Source organism: Semicossyphus pulcher, unplaced genomic scaffold, assembly GCF_022749685.1.
Source record: "Semicossyphus pulcher isolate SPU_LCO1_2020_fin unplaced genomic scaffold, fSemPul1.0.p SCAF_6, whole genome shotgun sequence".
NCBI lineage: Eukaryota > Metazoa > Chordata > Actinopteri > Labriformes > Labridae > Semicossyphus > Semicossyphus pulcher.
Genome location: NW_027211737.1, coordinates 33363465 through 33383419, shown reverse-complemented (window position 1 = coordinate 33383419; position 19955 = coordinate 33363465). Strand labels below are relative to the sequence as shown.

At 45.8% G+C, this 19955-nt stretch overlaps 1 protein-coding gene across 2 annotated transcripts in view; it reads left to right on the top strand.

Annotated features, from left to right (window-relative positions):
- bmp2k (BMP2 inducible kinase) overlaps positions 1–19955 on the top strand; it is a 45132-nt gene that overhangs the window by 12945 nt on the left and 12232 nt on the right. For both annotated transcript variants that reach the window (XM_069683641.1, XM_069683640.1), the window contains exons 2-13: positions 7891–8009; positions 8541–8646; positions 9353–9495; positions 11102–11223; positions 11895–11976; positions 12591–12723; positions 13890–13993; positions 14078–14157; positions 14706–14854; positions 17676–17863; positions 17958–18089; positions 19302–19543. In XM_069683641.1, the coding sequence (XP_069539742.1) occupies positions 7891–8009; positions 8541–8646; positions 9353–9495; positions 11102–11223; positions 11895–11976; positions 12591–12723; positions 13890–13993; positions 14078–14157; positions 14706–14854; positions 17676–17863; positions 17958–18089; positions 19302–19543 (1600 nt within the window). The remainder of the gene's footprint in view (positions 1–7890; positions 8010–8540; positions 8647–9352; positions 9496–11101; positions 11224–11894; positions 11977–12590; positions 12724–13889; positions 13994–14077; positions 14158–14705; positions 14855–17675; positions 17864–17957; positions 18090–19301; positions 19544–19955) is intronic.

The following is a 19955-nucleotide window of genomic DNA, read 5'->3' as shown; positions in this document are numbered from 1 at the left end:
GCTCTCCATAATGTCCGTCAGATGTGAAATGTCAGAGTGAATGAACTGTTGTGTGTCGCAGTTAGAAATGTGTCTGCTCGTGTCTTTATGTCAGTTCTGCTCGTTGTGACTCCTGTTTCATCACCATGTTGTGTTTAGTCAGTGTGAGGAGAAGAAGTGAACTCCTCCCACATAATTCAGTGTAACACAGAATCTCAGAGACGGACAGACGGACAGGACATGACATCATGTTTCAGAGGAGGAACACCTGCGTCTCCCGTCGGAGCAGAAACTATAAACTATCATCTCTGTGTGACTGAACCCTCTGATCCTTACTCATCGAGTCACTCCACTCCTTTTATCTGCTAAAGTTTATAACACAATGCATGCTGGGTAACTGTGCACAGCCTCTTTGGAGCCTCTTCCACAGGCCGTGTTGTTAGCCGCCTCTGACTGCAGCGATGTCAGGGTCTCTAATGCTGCGTTCAGGGCCCAGGATAAATCCGCAGTAATTACAGGCCTCACTTCGTTGCAGGATTTACTGTCAGGACCCGGTAGGTAGAGGTTTCCTCCTTACTGTAACTGATAACTGACCGTGTCCTAGGGTCCAAAGAAGATGAACTATGTTTCATGAAACATGCAGATTTATTGGAGCCTCGTTCTTGGTCCTTGTTGTAAACTCAGCCACATCTTGGATCTTAGTTATTTGCGAGTTAGATTCAAGTTATTTGCATACTTTTCTCTTGTAGTGCAGAGAGAAGATTATCTGAAGTTTCTCTTTATGTATGTGAGGCTGAACCGTCTTTAAATGGATTCTGATGTTACAGCTCCTGCAGTCTGAGCTTGGCCTGAGGGTCAGAGTTCAGCAGCATTTGATCAAATCTGACTCCAGATCCTTTCTAATCCTTTAATCAATCCTGTTTGTTTAACTCAAAGTAACAAAGTCAGAGATATGTGCTGACCATCCCACGGAAATAAACAGATTTCTGGACATGTGAGGATGAACATGGGATTAAATCTTAGTTTTATTTGTAGACTACCTTAATGAATTTATTAAGTCAATTATCCCTAAATTAAGCTAACTGTTTGATGTAGCACGTTAGCATCTGTGAGTAAATCACTGACAGTTTGTTGTTGTGATGGTTGAAGTCAGTCTGCTGTACAGTGAGGGGCTCTTTGTGTACTTCAGGGTCCTTCATTAGAGCAGGAAGTTTGCATGCTGGTCACAGAGCCCCTCTGAAACAAACCAGAGCCCCTCAGGAGAACACAGCTCTCACACTGATCCACTTCCTGCTGGCAGACTCCTCAGAGGCAACAAAAGGCTGAGGGGCGGTTTAGTGAGAACCTGATCCTGCAGCATATGGACCCCGTCTGGCCCACGATGCAGGACGGTCCGAGCTGAGGACCTTTCATAAGCCCCCTCCTCTCTGCAGACAGCATCAGAGAAATATTCAGGCTGTAATGACGGTGGTAACAGCTGGTGTCAGATACTCTCACAGGATCCTCAAGAGTTTAACTCACAGGCTGCGGGATTAAAACTAGCACTCCTCCATAACAGTCAACTATTTAAACCATCTATAAAATTACCAGAGTTGCCAGACCAGAGTCAGTCAAAAATCTGCACTGTGCTTGGCTGTATCATTGCTATCAGAGCAATACAAGAGCAACAGATGACAGACTGTAAACTTTACAAAGAGACTCAGAATGATCACAAGGTTTTAACCACAGAGGTCAGCTCCTCTCCAAAACAAACACACCTGTCGTATAATCCTGTAAAAACACTGAGTGAACCTGTTTCATGCTTTATTCACAGTGTGGAGCTGAGCTGCTGCTCATTTGTAAGTGTTCAGTCTGCTTTTCGGTTAGGATTCCCTCAGTTTTAATGTTACCTGAGGTTTTTAACTGGAGCCCGATTATCCTCAGAGGCCTCCTCCTCTCTAAAACAAACTGACCCTGTACTTAAAACCAGTAAAAACACTGTTGAAGTGTTTCTCTGATGCTCTTCAGCATGACTAACTTTAGCTCACAGCCGACTGAAATCTTTCATCCAGCTGAGAGAGTCTATATGTAACTTCAGAAGATCGTCATTCCTAGCGACACGGTCGGCCGTCGGAACTGCAGTCAACCTTCTTGTACGCGCTCGTGCGGCAACCCCGGAGCACCCGGGGTTTTTGCCGAAGACACACTGAGCATGCTCAGTCTCACAATTCTGTTTACTTTTCACTGGTGAGACGGGTTTATTGAACAACAATATGTTACGTTAGTATGTTAGCTGCCAAAGTTATTTGTCAAGATGGATAACTGACATACACACTCGGATAGTATTTTGGTTGTCATAATGTTAGCGAGCATGCTAAGGTTAGCCAACTAGCTCTAACATAACTACACTGCATGGATCTGGCATTGTGCTTCGTAACCAAATGGCAAATTACTAAATTACCAGCCAGATCAGCCGCGGGAGTCTGCGTGAGTTGGCTGATGTTATCCACTCAGCGATGTTTTGCTACGTTGCCTAACTGGCAAATCGTCTGCGATAGCAGACAAGCTAACGTTTGCTTGTTTGCTAACAGTAGCTTGTTGCCAGCTTCCAGCTGGCTGGCTAACCTTAGCCTAGGCAGATAATGCAATGATATTGGCTAATAGAAAACAATCAGTAGCTGTACACATTTGCTTTGTTCTGCTACATAATTTACTGTTGTCCAAAATCAACACCGTTTGTCATGTTAGCTGGCGAAGTTATTTGTCAAGCTAGATAACTGACAAACATATGTCTGCCTCTTGAATAACTTGGAGGCAGACACGTCTGGCTGTGGATGTTCTGATTGAGATATTTATGATTGTGGTTGTTTTAGATAAAATTTGACAGGTTTTACTTGTTTTTCCATGTCTTTTATTGTATTATGGTCATTCTGTGTTATGTTTTTGTGTATGGCTGCTCATTGTTTGTCTGAAACATTGTTAATGTGCTCCTGCCTGTCTTGGCCAGGACACCAGATTTTTAATCCCTTAATTTTCCTGGTTAAATAAAGGTTAAATAGAAAATAAAAAATAAACATACACACTCGGATAGTATTTTGGTAGTCATAACATTAGCGAGCATGCCAAGGTTAGCCAGCTAGCTAACATAAATACACTGCATGACTCCGGCATTGTGCTTGGTAACCAAACGGCAAACCGGTGAACCAGCAAATCATCACAAGCATCAGCTGACATTAGCCAGGCAGGGCAGGGCGGCTGGAGAGAGCTGGGATGAAAAAATGTAAACCCTAACCCACGCAGGTTTTGTTTCTACGACAACAATAAGTTTTACTACAGGGCTAACAACAAGCTTACAACGCGTAGCAAAAAAGCCAGTCGTGCAGGCGCTCAGAGCGTTTCCTTAAAAACGCAGGGCGCTCAGAGCGGAAAAACGCAAGGTGCTCAGGGCATTTCCTCAAAAACGCGAGGCGCTCAGAGCGGTTCCTCAAAAACGCGAGGCGCTCAGAGCGGTTCCTCAAAAACGCGAGGCGCTCAGAGCGGTTCCTCAAAAACGCGAGGCGCTCAGAGCGGTTCCTCAAAAACGCAAGTCGCTCAGGGCATTTCCTTGAAAACGCAAGGTGCTCTGAGCGTTTCCTTAGAAACGCAAGGCGCTCAGAGCATTTCCTCAAAAATGCAAGGCGCTCAGAGCGTTTCCTCAAAAACGCGAGGCGCTCAGAGCGTTTCCTCAAAAACGCGAGGCGCTCAAAGTGTTTCCTCAAAAACAAAAACACTTTTTTTTCGCTCTTTTCGGCTGTATTTCCGTTCCGCTCCAAGTTAAGCCTGCCTATCTATCCCTGCGACCTGATTGGCTGGCTGTTAGTTGTCTTCTTCTTCTTCTCTTTAATGGCGGGTGGCAACTAGCATTACATTTTTTCCCCCTGTGTTTGGGTGGTGTAATTGCATGTTTTAATATATTGAACTTTTATCAAACATTTATTATATCTCCAATGAGAGAAATGATATTGTGATAATGATGGTTATCATTTTATCACCCAGCCCTAGTTTTAGCAGCTGTCTGTGTCAGCTGTGTGTGTGTCTCTGTTTCGGATGATGTAATAAATAAGCTGCCTGTGATTGCCACAGACTGAAGACAAACTGCAGTAAAGTTAAACAGACGTTTGTTGAACCAAAGTAAAAGTAAAAATCGAGTTATTATTTTTAAACGGCGTCCTAATCGTTGAGCTCTTCTTGTCATCAGTACTCTTCGTTTGGAATCAGCTGTATCTCTATGCACATAGTAGTTTGGATGTTTCATGTGGCTCTCAGTTCGTTCAGTTTTCAGTTTTTGACTGAAGATGAGCTCTCACTATATCTTGTCCGTTCATCAGCCTCTCTGTCCTCTGCCTGAGTTATTGAATTCCACCTTGTAAAGTCTCTCCGTCTGTCCCTCCCCCACATCCTCCTGATCTCAGCCTGATCTTTACTGCATCTGCATCCTGCAGCTCTGTGTCACTGAAAGCCTGAGGATGACTCACAGGCAGCTTTTCATATAGAAACAGACTCTGCATCACGTATGATGAGTCTCAGCTGCAGACAGTCTTCATGAATGAATGATGAATGAATGAATGAATGATCCTGCTGTTTGTAAAGACTGTCATACAACTTAGTTTGCTCTGACCCCCCCCCCCCCCCCCCCATCTCCGGATGTCTCTGCACTCAGCTGCCTCGTTACAGGAAATCAATTAGTCAGGCCCACACTTAGCATCAAGCTAACATTAGCACACAGAGCAGACCTGAGTCCAGCAGGTACTACTCCTTTCATACATGCAGCACATATCTTCTTTATGTTCTGCAGGATTATTTGAACATATTCAGATTTGTTTGCATCAGCAGCATTTGAAGTAGTTCCCCGTCACCAGTCTCATGTGATGTTATTCTGAGTATATTTTCAGTTTCAGCAACATCAGCAGAAAGTTTAATAAGCTGCTTGTTCTGTCGTCTCATCAGTATTTTTATTGTCTTATTTCCTGTTTTTATCTCTCGTCTATATGCAGCTAACCTTCTCCTCTGTCAGCAGTATAAGAGCTCATATACGATCCTGCTGATTATTAATGCTGCTGATCCAAACATGGAGACTAAAGAAACTGATTCAGGGGAATTCAGTTTGGTTTTTTTAAACCTGGGCCCTAGTTTATTTTATTTTACATATGTTGGATCTAAATGACTCACAGGTACAAACAGTGTGTGAGTGTCTCCAGTAGATGTGTTCATCCTGCAGCAGTGAAACAGGCTGTAATGGCTGCAACATAATCCTTGATGGGTCAAGGAAGATGATTGTTTTAACCACAAACAGACGTTACATCGCGCTCTGCAAACACACCAGACTCCATTCAGAAAAACAGTGATTTTACCTCACAGGGCCCAGGAGATACTAATGCTGCTTAGATCTGTTAGTGCGTCTGTGTCGAGTGTTACAAATACACTGCCAGGCTCATAAAAATTCACACACTCTAATATTTACTTCAGCTTTGATTACGGCATGCATTCACTGTGGCACCGTTTTGATAATCTTATGCAATGTCACAACATTTATTTCCGTCCAGAGTTGCATTACTACTTTGCCAACATCTTGTATTGATGATGGGAGAGTCGGGCCGCTGCCTAAAGTCTTCTCCAGCACATCCCACAGATGCTCAGTGGGGTGAAGGTCTGGACTCTGTGGTGGCCACTCCATGTGTGGAAACGATGTCTCCTGCTCCCTGAACCACTCTTTCACAGTCTGAGCCCGATGAGTCGAGCATTGTCATCTTGGAATACGCTCGTGCCATTTTTTGGGCACATGACGTTGCTGAACCTCGACCTGACCAACTGAAGCAACCCCAGATCATAACACCACAGGCGTGTACGGAGTCACGATTGCGATCATTCAAGGATTTTTTCCGACCACATTTTCTTTCCTTTCCTTGAAGATGATGGTTCGCCTCTATCCTCCAGGTTTTAATAATGCGTTGGACAGTTCTTAACCCAGTTTTAGTTTCAGCATCTCCTCAGTTGTTTTCTTTGCTTGATGCAGGAGAACAATTTCACCCTCTGAGACAGTCACATCTTTTCCACGACCACAGGATCTGTCTTCTGACATGGTTGTTTAAGAAATGAGAAGCTCCTCACTGCATCAGTTAGGGTTAGATAACTTGTTACCAGCTGAAACCAATGACTGTATATATAGATGGACAACGCGTCTCCATCTGCTCCCATTGTACGAAATTGATGCCAAAATAGCCCCTGTGATAGGCGCTGCCATCTTGCGATGGCGACGTCATTTGGAGCCAGAGTCTGCGCAGTAGAGATCGGCGAGTGAAGCGGCCGTAGCCACTTCCGCTAACCCAAACACACACTTAACTTACCGAAAACACAGCAAGGATCCCGCACGCCGGCGTGTTTAACAGCAGAACAGCTTCTTGTGTTGGTCTGAGGTTAAAGTTCACAGGTATGGAAACTTCAATGACTGTAGTGATTGTTTTAGTTACGTCTCCTCTCGCCGATCGTCCTCCTTTTGACAGCATCAAATAACTAATTAAAAATAAACTTGAGAGAAAAATGAACACTTGGACATAAATCAGCATGATAAGAACTAACTATAATGACAGAAACCATGTTTGAGAAAAATTTATCAGTTGTGTATTTTGATTTTATAGTTTGACTCATGTCCCATCTGTTAACATGGAGGAGGCGGGCTTTATGAGCTATACTGCAGCCAGTCAGCAGGGGGCGCCCGAAATGTTTTGGCTTCACTTTTAGGGAGCTGTCGTCCATCTTTTTATACAGTCTATGGCTGAAACATGTTAATCACTGCAGTAATTATCCAGTGGAAGGCTGTGTATATGACTGTTTTTTATAAAAGGAGTCTCACACCAACATTAACATGTTGGATGTGTTGTAATGATGAGCTGATGGACTCTTGAATGAGCCTCTTTGTGCCCCCCGCTCTCTCCTCTCCTCTGCTGGTTCCCAGTGCAGACTCATACTGGTTTCAGCTGACCCACGGTGACTTGTTAGGGAACAAACAGGCCTCTGTTGATCGTCTCTTTCTGCTCGTCAGTCGGTGGACTTTGATTCCCACCACTCAGAGGTCAGTGAACCCTCTCAAATGAGAGAGGGACTGTCCCCTCACAGAGTGCATTCACACAGAGACGCAGCTACAGGAGCCTCGTCCTGTCCCCACCTGTTACAGCTTATCTCATTTTTATAAAGACACTGTGATATGAATGCTCATGATATCAGACCAGGGAGCTGCAGTTTAAATATCACCTCCTGCAGACCTGTAATAAATCTTTTCTTTACACCTTATCTGACACATTGTTCAGCAGGGACTCACATTCACACCTGCAGAGCAAAGCAGGGCTAAAAATGAAGCTAACACCGTGTAAATATCAGACAAATAATCTGTCTGCTGTGCGCTTTATTGGACTAACAGACCGTTCAACAAGTCTAGTTAGCACTGATTAGCAGCTATCTGTGTGTGTGCTCACTATACCTGCCTGTTAGCTCGTCCACTGTTTGTCATACACTGATTTATCTGTGGCGGCCCGTGCAGGGCGTCAGGACTGTTGTTTCCCTGCAGAGGAGACGGGGGGACAGAGTGGTGAGAAGAAGTCAGCTACCAGCACAGATAGTAAACCATGTGGTGAACTATTTATTTGTATTTCCTCTCATTCAGGAGTATCACTTATGTGCTTGTTAACCGTCAGCTGTCAGCTTTTTGTGTGTTCCTACGTGACAGCATGTGAAGTCTATGTTTATATTAAAGAGAATGAAGACTCATATGGACATCAGTAATTTATCCTCAGTGGGCAGTGAGCAGTTTTTGCTCTGCCTCTGTGGAGACGCTGATGGTGCTGTGAGAGGGACTGAAATAAGCTGATGTGAAGCTCACCTGTCGTCTTGTGTTTTCAGGAGGCTTCTCTGTGGTGTTTCTGGCTCGTACGCATAGCGGCGTCCGCTGCGCTCTGAAGAGGATGTACGTCAACAACGTCCCTGACCTGAACGTCTACAAGAGAGAGATCACCATCATGGTGAGAATTACACCACCTGTTCATCACTGAGACATGTTACCTCCCAACTCAAGTCTCCCTGCTCCATTTTCTCCTAGTCCACTGTCATCTCACAGTTGAGCTCCAGGTGGTTCAGACGCATCAGAGGACCAGCTGGTCCACCTGCCGTCTGTATGAGGACTCTCTATCCCGGATGAGGCCGATGACCTTCCTGCAAACCTCAGGAGTTTCACAGAGGGGTCCTCTGAGGTGCAGTCATTAGTGTAGAGGGAGAGCGTGGGGCGAGCACACACCCCTGGGGGGCGCCAGTGCTGATTGTCCAGGTGCTGGAAGTGATTCACCCCAGCCTCACCTGCTGCCTCCTGTCAGTCAGGAAGTTGAGAGAGTCGAGAGATGAACACAGCTCAGGAGGAGGTGTCATGTCAGCTAGCTCGTTTATGAGGCAGAATTTAACCCTTTAAAACAGGTTTTGCCTTTGGATCTTCATGTCTAACCCCTGTGGATCGTCTCTGTGTCTCTGTGTCCTGATGAGCTCCATGTGTCCTCCTGCAGAAGGAGCTGTCGGGTCATAAGAACATCGTGGGTTACCTGGACTCCACCATCAGTGCTGTGTCAGACAGCGTGTGGGAGGTGCTGATCCTCATGGAATACTGCAAAGGTACACACGGTCTCACACACACTGACATCACACCACCTTCATGTCTAGAACCATTCAAAGTCAGGCTGAGATTAATGATGATATTTATGAACTGTAATCCTTTAAACTCTTTGCTCTTTCATCACTTTGTGCTCGTCTCATGCTGAAGTAATGATGATGGATGATGTTTGGTCTTCATGTCACCTCACGTCCTGCAGCACTGACTGTTTATTAGAGGTTATACTCTGAAGATAAAGAGAAACAACTCTTCTGTTCTTCTACCAGTTTTTAATGACTGTAATGCCTGTTTTCCATAATAACAGGTAATAATACAACGATTCCACACAGGTGTGTCCTGTGGACCAGCTCACCTGCAAACATTACCGTGATTGATGAAAACATGACGTGCTTTGTTTGAACCTATCAGACGTGTGTATCAGACTGACTGAAGGATGACTGATTGTAACAACCTGAAGCTGAAAGCAGAAGAAACATGATGAACATGTTTTAATGCAGGAACATAAACAGATGGTAGCACCTGAAACTCTCAGACCACACTTTCTATATAGTTTACATAGTTCACTGTGAGGTTGTAACTCTTATCACACCTGTACAGGTCCACTGAGAGCTAAACCAGCTGCAGCATATGCTGAAAGGGTTAATACACCTGCGGTCTCAGTTAGGGGTCCCAGCCTGACCTGATATCTCCCCCCCCCCCGTCTGTTAGCGGGTCAGGTGGTGAAGCAGATGAACCAGCGTCTGAACGTGGGCTTCAGTGAGGCCGAGGTCCTCCACATCTTCTGTGACACCTGTGAGGCCGTCGCTCGCCTGCATCAGTGCAAGACGCCCATCATCCACAGAGACCTGAAGGTGAGGAGGGGCTACTCCTCTGTCCTCCTCTGTCCTCCTCTGTCCTCCTTTGTCCCCCTCTGTCCCCCTCTGTCCTCCTTTGTCCTCCTCTGTCCTCCTCTTCTCACAGAATTTTGTGAATTTCAGCTTTATGACCCATCACACACAAGCACACACACACACACACACACACACACACACACACACACACACACACACACACACACACACAGAAGACGTCAGCAGAATCAACAGGAAGCTGTAGATGTGCTGCTGTGTGTCAGCAGGTTTCACTTCACTGCTCTGCTTCCTGTTAGCTCTTGTTTCCTCTCCTTCATCACCCCCGTTCATCGCTCGTCTCTCTCCTCCTGTCAGAGCTGCAGACGGACTCTTTGTCTCTGCTACATCTCTAAACTCCTCTCTAACTCTGGGCTAACCTGGTTTCAGAGTAGATCTGTGAAAGACGGCTGGCTGTGATCCAGGTCCTCTCCTGGTTCTGCTGATGCATGCAGGCTGAGTTTCCCACCCACAGTGCCTCATCAGAGGGTCGCTGTGCTGCTTCCAGTTGGACCGGCCTGTAAACAGAGCGCTCCTTCAGCTGCACAGGCCCGTCCTCTGTTCTCTGTGTGTCTCTGTGTGTCTCTGTGTGTCTTACGTAACATCTCAGAGACACAGAGAGCAGGGAGGCCGTCACGCAGAGCCAGGGAGAGAGAGAGCAGGAGATCCTTCACCCTGTTTCAGACTCTCTGTGAGGCTTTCATTAGATATCTCCCTCCTCCTCTCCTCTGTCACAGCTCCACTGATACTTCATATATTCACATATATTCACTGTGAACATACAACATGTCTTTATTACACCTTCAGCAGGTCTCATCCTCATCCTCTTTATTGGCTGCTTGTTTTTATCAGTCACTGGATGATTATGTGAATACTCTGAGTGAGGCCACAGGAGCCAATGAGGGAGAAACATTGTAGCCCTCATGCTAATGTTAGCTAACATGCTGCAGCTGACAGACAACAGACAGGTACAATCTCACCTGCAGTGTTTGTGTCTGTAGTTGTAAAGTTCTCTCCTGTGTTTGGTGAAGTGTAAATCCAGATCTACAAGCTCAGCTGTTGATTCCTGTTTCAGTGAGTCTGCACACACACAGACTTCATTCATCTCCTCTTCTTTACATCCTGATGGAGGACGACCGATGGTTAGACACTCCACATTGATGAGACAGCAAATTATAGCTCCTCTCCTCCTCCACTGTGGCAGCCAGCTTGTTCATGCACTGCTTTCCTGTTAGCTTAGCATTAAGCTTAGCATGAGCTCTGCACCTCAGTTCCTCCAGGATAGAGTAAAGATCAGCAGCGTGAGCGACTGGTAATAGAGCAGAGACATGTATCATGGGATCAAATGTGAAACACGGACCACCTGTGATTGAATCACCCAGGACACATGCGTAATACCAAATGTGAACAGGGCCTCTCTCCCCCTCTCTCCCCCTCTCTCTCTCCCTCCCTCTCTCCCTCCCCCCTTCAAGCTTAATTGATTTCCCCCGCTCTAGTGTTTAGGTGATGTATATTATTAAAATGCCCTCTGTGTGTGTGTGTGTGTGTGTGTGTGTGCACGTTTGTCCAGGTTGAAAACATCCTGCTGAACGATCAGGGGAGTTACGTCCTGTGTGACTTCGGCAGTGCGACTCACAAAGTTTTACTGCCTCATAAAGACGGAGTGACGGCCGTGGAGGACGAGATCAAGAAGTGAGTTCAGTGAGAAGTCTCACACGTCACACACATGAAGAGGTGTTGATGGTCACCGTGACACTGACATGTAAAAGCACCGCTCAGCATACATCAGTCTAAAGACAGACTCATTTCACCAACACGTACTGAAGGACAGTTTGCACCCCTGTAGTCAAACCTCTGGTGTGCTCGTGCGTGCGTGCGTGCATAAATCACAGCACTGTGGTCAGATCAGGTCTGTTAACTCTGCCACATGTACAGCTGTAATCAAGTCACTGTGCTTCTTATCAGCAGCATGTGAGCGGCTGTAAACTCTGCTCAAACAGCAGTGGACAAAATAAACCTGCTGTGTGTCAGTAAACAGAAACACCTGGTCATCAGGTAATGACAGAAAAACTCAAAGTAAATGCATAAAATACTCGTATTCCTCCGAAAGAGGCGCTGAAGCAGAAAAACAGGTAAACACAGTTTTATATGGAACAGATATATAAGGATAATAAACATTCTGTCATTGTGGTGTTCTCACCCTTATCTCATGAAGGTAAAGTTACACCTGAGTACAAACATCGTGTTGTCATTTTTAATGTGAGAATTCATTAAACTTTGACTGAGTGTAAAAACTCTTCCTCCTGTGTCACTGAGTCCTTTGACCTTTGACCTGCTGATGACCACTTCTTGTTGTCTCTCAGATACACGACTCTCTCATATCGCTCGCCAGAGATGATTAACCTGTACGCAGGGAAGGCCATCACCACCAAGGCTGATATCTGGGTAAGGTGTGTGTGTGTGTGTGTGTGTGTGTGTTTGCGATGCACCCTGCAGGGCTGGTTAGTCTCTCTCTCTCTCTCTCTCTCTCCCTCTCCCTCTCCCTCTCTCACTCTCTTCCTCTCCCTCTCCCTCTCTCTCTCCCTCTCTCTCTCTCTTCCTCTCCCTCTCCCTCTCTCTCTCTCTTCCTCTCCCTCTCCCTCTCCCTCCCTCTCTCTCTCCCTCTCCCTCTCCCTCTCCCTCTCTCTCTCTCTCTCTCCCCCTCTCCCTCTCCCTCTCCCTCTCCCTCTCTCCCCCTCTCCCTCTCCCTCTCCCTCTCTCTCTCTCTCTCTCCCTCTCTCTCTCCCTCTCCCTCTCCCTCTCCCTCTCTCTCTCCCTCTCCCTCTCCCTCTCCCTCTCTCTCTCTCTCTCCCTCTCCCTCTCCCATAAAGAACAGACATAAAGAACGTTAAACCCCTCACTTCCTGTTTCGTCAGACTCTACCTGAGAGGTTAGAGAGAAACAGGTATTATATTGTGTATTAATAATATGTGTTGCAGTATATACGACTGTACCACATGGCAGGTAGTGTCCAGCTCCTGTGTTCAGGTGTGCTCAGCCTCTCTCTGTCTCCTCCTCAGGCTCTGGGATGCTTGTTGTACAAGCTGTGTTTCTTCGCTCTTCCTTTTGGGGAGAGTCAAGTCGCCATATGTGATGGCACCTTTATCGTTCCAGATAACTCCAGGTTCTCCTCCAAGCTGCACTGTTTGATCCGTAAGTCCTTCACCACGTCGCTGTGTGTGTGTGTGTGTGTTTGTTTAAGAACTGAACATGTACTTCACATGTTTTTACAGCGAAAATGACATGCTAACACTCTGTGGTTCAAGTAAATAGCATGCTAACACTCTGTGGTTCAAGTAAATAACATGCTAACACTCTGTGGTTCAAGTAAATAGCATGCTAACACTCTGTGGTTCAAGTAAATAGCATGCTAACACTCTGTGGTTCAAGTAAATAGCATGCTAACACTCTGTGGCTCATGTCAATAGTATGCTAACACTCTGTGGCTCAAGTAAATAGCATGCTAACACTCTGTGGCTCATGTCAATAGCATGCTAACACTCTGTGGCTCAAGTAAATAACATGCTAACACTCTGTGGCTCAAGTAAATAGCATGCTAACACTCTGTGGCTCATGTCATGAGCATGCTAACACTCTGTGGCTCAAGTAAATAACATGCTAACACTCTGTGGCTCAAGTAAATAGCATGCTAACACTCTGTGGCTCATGTCAATAGCATGCTAACACTCTGTGGCTCAAGTAAATAACATGCTAACACTCTGTGGCTCATGTCATGAGCATGCTAACACTCTGCGGCTCAAGTAAATAACATGCTAACACTCTGTGGCTCAAGTAAATAACATGCTAACACTCTGTGGCTCATGTCATGAGCATGCTAACACTCTGCGGCTCAAGTAAATAACATGCTAACACTCTGTGGCTCATGTCATGAGCATGCTAACACTCTGTGGCTCATGTAAATAGCATGCTAACACTCTGTGGCTCGTGTTTGATGTAAGACAGGTGATATTCAGTCTAACAGGGTCTGATCTGATTTATATTCATCATGTGACTGAAAGTTCTTCTTCTGCCATGTTTAAGTTTATGAAAGATGACTGTGATAAAGGAAGGTGCTTTCCACATCTCGTTACTTCACTGTTTTCATATCATACTGAGGAACACACTGAGCAGGATGTGTCACTGACTTCCACAAACTCAGCCTGTCTGAACCGGTCTGACCGTCTGTCTTTATGGGGGAAGTTCTTCACTTCCTTTAACACCTCCTAAAGTGGAGCCTCCTGTTTTGCATTACTGAACCAACAGCTCCACCTGGTGGCTGAATAGAGCAGATGCACATGTGTAAAACTGTCTCTGTTTAGGATACATGCTGGAACCGGACCAGGAGAAGAGACCAGACATCTACCAGGTGTCCCACTTTGCCTTCAGATTAGCAGGAAAAGACTGTCCAGTGCCAAACCTCTTTGTAAGTCTGCAGAATATTACACGCAGAGTATGTGTGAACTGTGCGCTTTTTTTATTATTAACATGATTTTTATCTGTTTTCCAGAACTCTCCCATCCCGACGTCGCTTCCTGAGCCACTCACAGCGAGCGAAGTCGCTGCCAAGAAGAGTGTAACGAAAGCCAGGTACTGACGGGGACAGGTCTTTAATTCTAGATTTCCAGTGATAAGAAAAACTGCTACTGGTACCAATCTGTTTGGTTTTGATCGTGATTTTATCAAACAGGTGCACATGTCCTTAATTTTCCTTCCGTCTGTTCTCATGTGCGTTTCTCTTCCTCGTGCACTACTTGTATGAACATCTTCCATGCAAATAAAGTGTATTAAAATATAATCATATCATCAAGAAGTTTATTTGGTACAGCATCTTTCACTTTTATATTATTATTTCTTATTATATCAAAATAGTAATAAAAGAACAACAAAAAACTTCAGAGAAGCAATAAAACATTAAACAACAGACTTAAGATCAGTGTTAAAATTACATGGAGGTCAAAGCTCATTCTAAAAAAATGAGTCGTAATCAATAATGTGCATTTTTCTTTATGTTCTTTAGAATAGTTTGTCTCTTCTTCAGGCCAATAAATAAACTAATATCACAGCTCAAATCTGTCTTACATTCAGCTCCACAGACGTGTCTTTAAGAACCCCTCATGTCGTCTGCCTCTCTGCAGGATCACGGACTCTGTGGGGCCGACAGAGACATCCATCGCTCCCAGACAGAGACCCAAAGCAGCCAACAGTAACGTCCTGCCGCTTGCCAACACCGTCACCCCCGTCAAGATGAGCGTGCCCTCGGCACCCGTCAGCAATGGACAGAAAGGTCTGCTCAGCAACGAGTTAGATATTTATGTCTTTAAAAGTTTACAACAGCTTCAGGCTTTGTTCTTATCTCTGTCAGAAAACTGAAAAGAAAATAGAAAAATATATAGAAAGTGGTACGTTAGATCCGCCCTCCTCGTCTCTTTGGTCTGCTAGCATTAGAAAACACTGTAAAGCTGCTGTGGTGGGATGTTCTGATGTTCTACGACCAGAACTACGTTTTATAAACATCTGACCGACAAACTGAACCTTTAAGAGACAACAGAGGATCCAGGTTCTCAGACCCGATCATCAAGCTGATCCTGACTGACAAACTTTCCAGGCTGATGCTAAGCTAAGCTAAGCTAATCCTGCTTTGATCTTTGTTAGCTTAAATGTGATCTTACCTGCTGATTCTGTTTCATAGTTTGTAAATGTTGTCTTCTGTGTTTGATGTGGTACCTGTCCCTACCTGTCCTTGCCCGTCCCTACCTGTCCCTACCTGTCCCTACCTGTCCTTGCCCGTCCCTACCTGTCCCTGCCTGTCCCTACCTGTCCCTACCTGTCCTTGCCTGTCCCTACCTGTCCCTACCTGTCCTTGCCTGTCCCTACCTGTCTCTGCCTGTCTCTACCTGTCCTTGCCTGTCCTTGCCTGTCTCTACCTGTCCTTGCCTGTCCCTGCCTGTCCCTGCCTGTCCTTGCCTGTCCTTGCCTGTCCCTACCTGTCTCTACCTGTCTCTACCTGTCCTTGCCTGTCCCTACCTGTCCTTGCCTGTCCTTGCCTGTCCCTACCTGTCCTTGCCTGTCCCTACCTGTCCTTGCCTGTCCTTGCCTGTCCCTACCTGTCCTTGCCTGTCCCTAACTTCACTCAGCCAGGGCCTGCAATGAATTTGCCTCCTTCTTTACAGAAAAAATACTGAAAATCAGACAAGCAGTCAGTAACTCAGTTTTAGGTTCAGGTTATGTGCTACGTTCATCTGATACCAGTTTAAACACTATGACACAATTGTATCTGATCAACAATAAAGACCTGGAGGACATTATACAACACCTAAAATCCTCCCACTGCTGCCTTGATATTATGCCTACAGATTTTTTCCAAAAGGTCTCAAAAGTCATGGCATCAGATCTGATACAGATTGTGAACTTGTCTCTTTTCTCAGGTGTCTTCCCACAGGCCCTGAAAACAGCAGTCATCAAGCCACTGTTAAGAAAAAAAAAAAGAAAAGAACAACCTAGACAAGTCACAGATGAAGAACTATAGGCCTATATCAAATCTACCATTTTTAAGTAAGATAATTGAAAAGGTTGTCTTTCAACAGTTGAACCACTTCTTGACAGTGAACAGCTGCTTTGATGTCTTTCAGTCAGGCTTTCGACCACACCACAGCACTGAGACGGCTCTTGTCAAAGTGATTAATGACATCCGCTTAAACTCAGACAGTGGCAGAGTTTCAGTCTTAGTACTACTCGATCTTAGTGCTGCATTCGACACAGTTGATCACAAGATATTACTCGACCGTCTGGAAAACTGGGTTGGACTTTCTGGCACAGTACTAAACTGGTTTGGTTCTTATTTAAAGGACAGGGACTACTTTGTGTCTATAGGTAACTTTACACCTGAGCAGACAAAGATTACATGTGGAGTTCCCCAAGGCTCCATTCTTGGGCCTCTTCTGTTTAACATCTACATGCTTCCAATGGCTCAGATAATGGAAAACAACAAAGTTAGTTACCATAACTACGCAGACGACACACAGATCTACATCACAATGTCACCAGGGGACCATGGCCCCATACAAGCACTAGTTAAATGCATTGAACAAATCAATGAGTGGATGTGCCATAATTTTCTTCAATTAAACAAAGACAAAACTGAGGTAGTTATTTTTGGAGCTAAGGAGGAGCGATTAAAAGTCAGCGCACAGCTTCAGTCATTAGTGTTGAAAACCACTGACCAAGCCAGAAATCTGGGTGTAGTTATGGACTCAGACCTGAACTTTCAAAGCCACATTAAAACAATCACAAAGTCGGCCTACCATCACCTCAAGAATATATCCAGGATTAAAGGACTTATGTCTCAGCAGGATCTAGAAAAGCTGGTCCATGCATTTATCTTCAGCCGACTCGATTACTGTAACAGTGTCTTTACAGGTCAGACCACTGCAGCTGATCCAGAACGCTGCTGCTCGAGTCCTCACTAAGACCAGGACAGGAGATCACATCACTCCAGCTCTGAGGTCTTTACACTGGCTCCCTGTCTGTCAGAGAATAGACTTCAAAGTACTACTGCTGGTTTACAAAGCGCCGAACGGTCAAGGGCCAAAATATCTTTGTGATCTCCTGACACAGTACGAACCATCCAGACCCCTCAGGTCGTCAGGGACAGGTCTGCTTTCTGTCCCCAGAGTCAGAACCAAACATGGAGCAGCAGCATTCAGTTTCTATGCTCCGTATATCTGGAACAAACTCCCAGAAACATGCAGGTCTGCTGAAACACTTCTTTTAAATCAAGCCTGAAGACTCACCTGTTCACGGCGGCCTTTTATTAAACTATTTTAATACTTTTATTTTAATAACTATTCTAAATTATTTATATCTGCACTGTAGCTTTTACCCTTATTTCTTATTTTTATTTTATTTTATTTTTATATTTTAGCTGTTTTTCTTCACTTTGCTTTTTAATGTCATGTTTTTCTTTGCCTTTGTTGTTCTGTGTAAAGCACTTTGAATTGTCTTGTTGCTGAAATGTGCTATATAAATAAACTTGCCTTGCCTTGCCTTGCCTTGCCTTGCCTTACCTGTCTCTACCTGTCCTTGCCTGTCCCTACCTGTCCTCTCAGCCCCCACGCCTGGCTCGGGACAGCCGCCTGTGCAGCCGCAGCCCAGCAGTCAGCAGCACCGGGTCCTACAGCAGCTGCAGCCTGGAGACCTTCGTCTGCAGCAACTACAACAGCAACACCACCATCATCAACAGCAACAAGCACTGCAGCAACAACATGCAAACGCACAGCAACTCCAATACCTCCAGGTACGTGCAGCACACACAGTGTCATACAGGTCACAGTGTGGAACCATCACTGAGAGCACATGTTGAGATGTTAACCCGGCTCGTCCCTCCTCAGTACCAACAGGCTGTGCAGCAGTCTCTGCAGCTCCAGCAGCAGCAGCAGGCTCTCCTCCAGCAGCAGCACCTGATGATGCAGCCGCTCTACCAGCAGCAGGTGGCCCAGGCTCAGGCTCAGTACGCAGCCATGGTGAGTCCTCACACGTCTGCACCCGGAGCAGGAGCTGACCAGGCTTCAATGTGAATCACTGTTGGGTTAAATGGACTTTGAGCCTCTCTCTGCAGCAGTCAGAGGAGGCTTCTGACTGAAAATCAGGACAGAGTTTGTGAGCAGAAGATTTGGTCCTGACTGCATAAATAGTCAGATGAAGTGACAGTGAAACACATGGAGGCGCAGCGTGAAAGCACAGCTCTGAGTGCTTCATTTAATGTCAGAACGCCCTGAAGCTGCTCTCTCTCTTCAAACACTGGCAGCGCCTCGCTCCTCGTCTGTGCCAAGCAGACGCTCAAACTTCCCACTGACTCCGTCCAAACACTCACAAACTCGTATTTACGCAGCCGCTGAATCAAACACACAAACACAGGTCCTCCAAACGTGGCGTGTTAGGGCGGAGACATTTTTAGTCTGTTTCCCAGCGAACCAGCACCATCTGTTTTATTTCAGAGGCAATCTGGTCTGAGCGGAGCCACGAGGGGGACGAACAGAGGGTGCAACCAACGGCTCCCTCTGAGAAGCTTCCTGACATATGAAGCCGCTCACAGGCTGACAGAGAGCACCTCGTCTTATTCCCAGGATACCTGCTGAGCGTCTCCTCTCTGATCTCAGACCTGCTCTCATTGTGCTCAGAAAGAGTGACTGTTAGTGCGTTATACAGTGCGATGACTTCAGATCGACTTAATCTGTGCAGCGTTTAAAAGCACAACCACAGTGAACAGATCTGCAGGTTTATTAAGGGAATCCAGGAGAGAGGCAGACGATGGAGCAACAACAGCAAAGATTGAACTGGTACCAGAAATCCTGAACTATCTGCCAAAGTTTATTTAGACTTTAACAAGTTTGGACTCTTTAAGAAAATGAACGTTAATTGTTCTCAACTGCAAACATCTGCTGCTGTATGCACGTCTGCACAGCTGTTATCAGCTGCTGATGGACAGGTAAATGATTAGTACCTGCATCCTTCGAGCTGTCTGGGTGTCTCAGGTGATCCTTGTTGCTCAGTTTGTTTCCTTCGTCCTCTGACTCTCACTCTTCCCCCACCCCCCACCCCTCCTCCGTGTCCCCAGCTCTCCAGCTCTGGTTTCTAACAACATTCATCATCTGACTGCCTCATTGTGAGCCATGAAATCAAAGGTCCGTCCCTCATTCCCTCCCCCTCTTCTCCCTCTCTTCCTCCCCCCACAGCTGCACCAGTACCAACAGGCTTTTGTGCAACAACAGCAACAACAGCAACATCAGCAGCAACATCCTCAGCAGCAGCAGCAGCACCCTCCCCCCCAGCAAACGCTCTCCTTCATGTCCTCCCCTCTCGAGTTCCAGATCCCTCTGGGTTCCTTTAACGCCTCGACCCCCTCTGCTGGACCCGGAGCTGCACCTGTTCAGATGGGGGGGCCGTCACCTGTGGACCCCTCATACACTAACTCCAGGTAATGTCACCTGTGCTTTATTAGGTGCTTTTCGAAAAGTACTAGGAACTTTTAGTTCCATGAACTCCTGTTCAAGCAAGTAAATAGTTCCTGTGGCCCATTGTTGTCTGCGTTTCCACAGCGGCCTAAAGTCCCGGGAAGATTATGCAAATCAGGACAATGGCCATTAAAGTAAACACTCGGCGGCATGTCCGCTCCGTGAGCTGTTTACTTCTATGTTAACTTTGACATGACATCCCGTATAGATAACACAGCAGCAGCCCACAGGTGTGTTTATATTCATTTTATAAGGAGACGTGTCGCTCCACCTGAACGATCCTACTTCTTCAGAGTGGTAAAAGTAAAAAGGGGGCGTTTGTTATGTTGAAGGGAAATAGACTTAAAAGTCCCAAATAATCAGAAATATGATTAA